This window comes from Plectropomus leopardus, chromosome 1 (assembly GCF_026936395.1).
Source record: "Plectropomus leopardus strain MGB_pleo_1.0 chromosome 1, ASM2693639v1, whole genome shotgun sequence".
In the NCBI taxonomy this organism is placed as follows: Eukaryota; Metazoa; Chordata; class Actinopteri; order Perciformes; family Serranidae; genus Plectropomus; species Plectropomus leopardus.
The window spans coordinates 28,794,313-28,800,312 of NC_142176.1; the positions used below are offsets into that span (position 1 = coordinate 28,794,313).

At 38.3% G+C, this 6,000-nt stretch overlaps 1 protein-coding gene across 4 annotated transcripts in view; it reads left to right on the forward strand.

The window, feature by feature from the left end:
• Positions 1 to 5,318, forward strand: part of mdga1 (MAM domain containing glycosylphosphatidylinositol anchor 1) — a 237,928-nt gene extending 232,610 nt beyond the window's left edge. For all 4 annotated transcript variants that reach the window (XM_088079421.1, XM_088079422.1, XM_042486927.2 and 1 more), the window contains exon 18: positions 1,819 to 5,318. In XM_088079421.1, coding sequence (XP_087935547.1) covers positions 1,819 to 1,904 — 86 coding nt within the window. In that variant the 3' untranslated portion in view covers positions 1,905 to 5,318. The remainder of the gene's footprint in view (positions 1 to 1,818) is intronic.
• Positions 5,319 to 6,000: the final 682 nt, after the last annotated feature.

The window sequence follows — 6,000 nt, forward strand, 5'->3', positions numbered from 1 at the left end:
ATGCAACTCAATAATACTTATACTACTTACACTTAAGAGGAAAACATGCTACAACAAATACTTGACAAAGACATGTCACAAGTTATGCTGCAGATTTCAATTTTAATCACAAAATATAACAATTAAAATATAGTACGTTATTATTCATTAAAGTATTCAGCATCACATTAGAATCGAAAGCTCCACCATCAACTTGCAGTAAGTGAATTTAAGTGCATTGTGCTAAAAATTCCTCTCTTTCACTTTTCACTTTAATTAAACATTTGATAGTAGGACTTTTACTGTGTGGGTTTTAATAGTTTGACCTCATCTGGAAAAACCTCATTTGAAATCACTAAATCTCCCTCTGAAAGAAACACCTGTTGCGGCTGCTCACAGTCAGAAAGACGGCTGAAATAAACTAAGAGGATACAGTCATTTTCAAAAGGGCATTTTAACCCCTGCAAATGTAGGTATATCATGGATTTACTTAGCGGGTGTATTTTGAGGGCAGTTCTTTATTAGTGTCATAAATTAGTATGGCAAACTTTTTAAGGTGCAATAGCAGACACTCAAGGTAGGGCGCCCTCGACTCTGCGGAGCCCTGTACCTCCTTGGGTCCAGGAACAAAAGTGTTCATTCCAAAAGTTACATCCCCATGTTGCATCTCTGGTCTCTCTTTCTTCATCTGTTGATGGATGTCTCGCCACTGTTGCAAGCGTCAGAGAATCCTCACCTACTTATGTAAATGACTACGGCGTATCTAGATGCAGCAGCCAGTAGCTCCTCAGATCCTTCCTTCTTTTTTGCCATATTTTTCTGTTTTTTGGACTCCATGCCCCCCTCTGCTGAAGAATGACTTTTCTACAATAGAGAAGTCATTATCAGCATCGGAAAAAGTTGTGTGGGGCTTGGTCTGAATGCAGCAGACCACAAGAGGATCCCCACCAATAGCATATGCCAAGCAGCCAGTCAGATCAGAGGGGAGAAACCAAACCGAAAGCGCCAGACGAAGAGAGAGAGAAGAGCCAGCATCAGGGCGAGGCTGACCCGACTTGGACCAAGAGGTGTTCCTCTACCAAGCCTTCTTCTGGCTAATGTCCAGTCACAGGAGAATAAAGTAGATGACATGCGGTTGAGGCTCACTTAGCAATGGGAAATCAGAGACTGCTCTGCGCATATTATGACAGAGACATGGTTAACCCCTAACATCCCGGATCAAGCTATTGCACTGGATGGGTGGACCTTGTTCAGACTTGCCGGGACACAAGACTCCAAAGCAAATTCAAAAAATGCACTGCAGGAATTGTATATGCCACCAGCAGAAACGTGACCAAGTCGCCAGGTGGATTTTTCATAGGCCTGGTGATTTTAAGCAGCTCATCCTTCAATCCCACAGTACAGATTTACAACAATAATACAGTTAGTTATTCTTCATAATTGTCTTGTTGTTGTTTATTGATGTTTAAAAAATCTTAATGTACTGTCAACTTTCAAATGTTCATATTTTACATTTCTGTGTGCTACAGATGATCAGAAATTTGATTAATTTTTATACTGTTTTTATGTTATTGTTTATTGATATTTAAAAAATGTTTAATGAATTCTAGGGCAATTGATGGCTAGTGTAAGCTTTTATGATTTTTTGGCACGCCTTTAATTTTAAGTATTTTACAAAAATAAAAGACAGATGGAGAGTGAGTAATCCACGTGTCTGTGGGAACGTCACCATTTAACCAGTTGGAGTCCTGAATAAACAGCAGAACCTGGCAACAAGGCATCCATCAGTATTTTATGTAGGAAGCAATAAGACGCTTTTTTTTTTGTCTGTTTCCATAGTTCTGATCGGTGGATCACACTCACTCCCATTGGCCAGCTGGCTTACCTTTGGCCTCTCCTGCTTCCTGTCGCTACTCTACAGATGATGAGCACTTCCTGCAGCACCACCTGTCTGTATTGACAGACACTGCCCTGACTCGCGCTCTTCTTCTTCTCTCTCTACCCTTCTCCCTGTCCTCTCCTCTACTTCTCTGAATCCCTAACTGTCTGTCCCTCTCCCCTCATTGTCTTTCTATCCTTCATGCATCCATCTCGTCCTTCTTGCTTAGATTAATGGTAACACAAAGTCTTTGTCTAGTTTCTCCTTCTCTGTTTTCTTTGAACATTTCCCCCCTAGATACTCAGTATAACCAAGTGACGCGCATACTGTATTTAACGTGAACATACTTAATGATCTTTGTCACTTTGTCACCGTTTCCTCTCCTTCATCAACTTCCTTCATCCATACATGCACCCTCTCATGTATCTCCACTCCCTTGGACCGCAATCCTCAACGGCCCCTCCACCCTATTCCCCAGACACACCAAAGTGTCGGACACTCTACCAAAGATGACAAAGGACCTGAGGGAATAAAACGAGGGAACAGGAATTCCAGGAAGAAAGTGAAAGAGTGAGAGAGAGAAAGTGGGTAAAATCCTTCTTTCTCCCAAGGACCATCTCCCCTCTGTCCCAACCTTCAGGACCATGGGAGCTACTGAATGACAAAGAGATGGACCAAGAGAAGAACACTGATAAATGAATGAATGATAACCGGATAAATTCTGAGGAGATAACGAACCAGAAACAGAGGGAAAAAGAAGTTTGCTCCTGGTAGCCTCTCTGCTTGCCCTCTGCTTGCCACAAGAGACGAACCTCAGTGCGGATTATACGTGTACATTTATCTCTCTATATATTAAATATAACAAAGTTTAAACTAAAACACAACTAGGACAGTGGAGGACTTTACAAAGTGAAATTAAAGAAGCACAACATTTATACAACCTCTGCTGATCCTTTGGGTTTTATTCTACCTATTATGTGATGTTGCAATTTGTCAGACCTATACCTTTTTGATATTTTGCTTTTTTTTTGTTTTGTTTTGTTAAAGGCGTTATAAGGGGTCAAGGGCAATGGGTAATTAAGTATTATATTAATATTTATGAGAAGAAGAGAAGATGATTTGTGGTCCAGAATTGAGCACGGGGAGGGAAATGTGAGGATGACCCAAGTTACCTGGATAGAAACCTCAACTTTTCTTCACACATAGTGAACACACACAGACACATACAAATACATCGTTTTCCTTGCTGACATCGCAGCCAGGCAGTCAGCTCACCCTCTGCCTCAAATACATGTCTCATCTCTGAATGACCCAAAAGGAAAACCATGGATGCTAGATGCAGTTTTCGTATTTCTGCTCCCTTACCATGAACTTCCCATCACTGGACACCATGACTGAGATGATCCGTATTGATCAACAACGACGGAAAAGCTGGACATGTCTCTAATGAAGAGCAAAACACAATGTGGTATGTGAGGGCAGAAAAGAGCCTGGAGTAAGTTTAGTTCTTTCTCTACAGGTTATTGAATGTTATGTATGAATTCCCCATACACTTCTTTCACACGAGTGAAAGATGAAGAAGATTGTCAGTATCTGGCGGGTGTGCAGCGTGGATTGCATATCAGATTCTCTGTCATTGTTTAAATAACGTTGAATGTCTGTAGTGTAAACAGTTTTTCATAATCACATAGATATGATTGTTAAAGTTAAGCAATACTCATATCTATAGATCTATATACAATAGTTTGTGATTGCTTTGAGGGCAATATCTTGTCAAAACACATGGGTACTTCTGTCATCAGTTTTGATTTATAATAACCATTGTATTCACCATTCATAAAAATTCAATAATTAAAGCTGTAGCTATGTGAATCTTTCATGGGACAGTCAGTATGTTTGCATTGTGTGGCAACTTAAATGAAGACAGCTCCACTTTGACCGTCCTGCTCCAGTAACTGATCTACTTGTGTATGCTGATCTGCTTCCGTATCATGCGCGTTACATCTTAATCAGTCATTGTGTACTTTTGTATGCTATGTCACTCTCATTTGATAATTGCACTTTTTTTTTGTTTTGTTAGTTGTTTTTTTTTGTGGTCGGTACATATTGTATTATTGATTTTATAATCAGAAATAATACATAACATACAGACATAATGTGCCTAATTGACTTGCCCCAGTCTGGTGTAAGTGACATTTCCCATTTTAAATTGGCACTGATGTATGTATGGAAAATCACACTGTATCATTGCCAGCTTTTAGCTAACACAAAGCTGCATACGTCATGTGGGAGAAATTTGTGAAGCTCCTCTGATAGTCGTGTATCATAAGATCATGGAAACCGTTTGAAACCTACTGTAAGCAAACCTTCACTGCTCTTGTATCTTAGCTTTAACTCTGTCATCATGAATTTGCTTTGGTTCGTTGAGTTCACATGATGGCAAACTGTACCTGAACGACACAAACTATTTTAGAAAAGGAATTTGAGTGACATGCTTTCCTGTAAATGTAATTTATTCATTTTGCAGTCATATACTCTAATGCTGAAAATGTTTCCTTTTTTAAAAAATATTCTCCTCAAAATGCCCCTGTCATCTTCTCAAAACACAACTGGGCAAAAAGGTTGTTTTTAGGTATTCATTGCAACACCTCCAATTCTAGCAGCTTATGTGGCTAAGGGTGTTGGCTACATGCATTTATATCAGCTTAACATTATTCAGCATTAAAGCAGCACAGTATGGGTCAATATGTTACTGATATAGTATGAAATACGTTTTAGAAATATCATAAAGCATTGGTGTGCATGGCATTTTACCCTGCTAACTGTTGAATCATCCCTCATACTGCCACATATTTCAATGGTAGTAGAAACAGCAGAAACGGTTGTTGTCATTGCATTTTCATCAGCAAATTAACAGACATAATACTCTGGAATCTTAACAAGTATTGTCTGTAGCCTTTGTTATATTTCCCAATACTGACACACTTTGGTTGTTTTGGCTTTTTATTACAATATTTAAAAGGAAGACAATGTATAATTTCTGAATATCAAAGAGTTACATACACAAGTGCAAATAATTCAACCCACTGCTGAGCATTTCTGTTACTGTTGTGTTGACTGATTGAGCAAAGAAAAAGAAAAAAAGCATCAACAAAATTCCTCCAAATTTGCACACTACAGACAACTCTGAGTCATCATAAGCTGTGCTTGATTCCCAGTAGATGACAGTCCAACTGGGAAACAGTGTTTTCAAGAGAATGTAAATCAAGCAACTGTATTTGTGTTTGGTTTTGTTCCCATACAAACTATTTTAATAATGCTTCATCTGTTACCATATCATGACATTTAGAGGTGTAATCACACCTGTAGCAACTCTTCATTTTGCTAATGCCATGTCTAGGACATGTGCAAAGCAAGGTTTGCATATATCTTTCATAATAAATTCACATGCTGAAAGTGACATTTATTGTTCGAGTAGAAAATAACTTCATCTGCCTCATTTGTTTAAAAATTTAAAAAAGCAACAAAATGAAAAGCTTTTTTTCAATAATAAGAATATGTCGTGGTTTGACATGCAGTGCTGTGACTAAGCACAGTGAGATGTGTAGCACAACTGTAGAACAGAAATGGAATGACTATGACTGATATTTTTTAGTGAAAGAGAAGAATGAAGGTCAATCAAAAGTTATTTGTAAATAGAACCAAACAGAGGTTCAGTTTAATCACTTTCTGTGACTTTTCTTTAGCAAAAACAATGTTTTGTTGTCCAACAGTTAAAAACCACTTAGTGTCTGCTGGGCCCACTGAAGGCAATCCCAGATTAATTTGATTTCAAATCCAGTTTTAAATTGTTTTGATAAAGACAAACCAAAGATAAGACAACTAGTTAAATGTTCACCACATGAATTAGTCTTGAAAATGACCCAACCAGTTTGACTTTATCTTATCAGGTAGAGGACACAGTGAATCTACCTAAATAAAAAAGAGTCTTATTCCAAAATGTAATATTTGAAAGGTCTATTTCAGTTGACATTCTCTAATTTGGGTTAAGTCAGTAAAGCACCAGTGCTCAGTGTAGTCTCCCCAAAAAGTACATCATTGTGGGATCTTGTTTGTGTCGATTTAATGTGAGCGACTTGGTC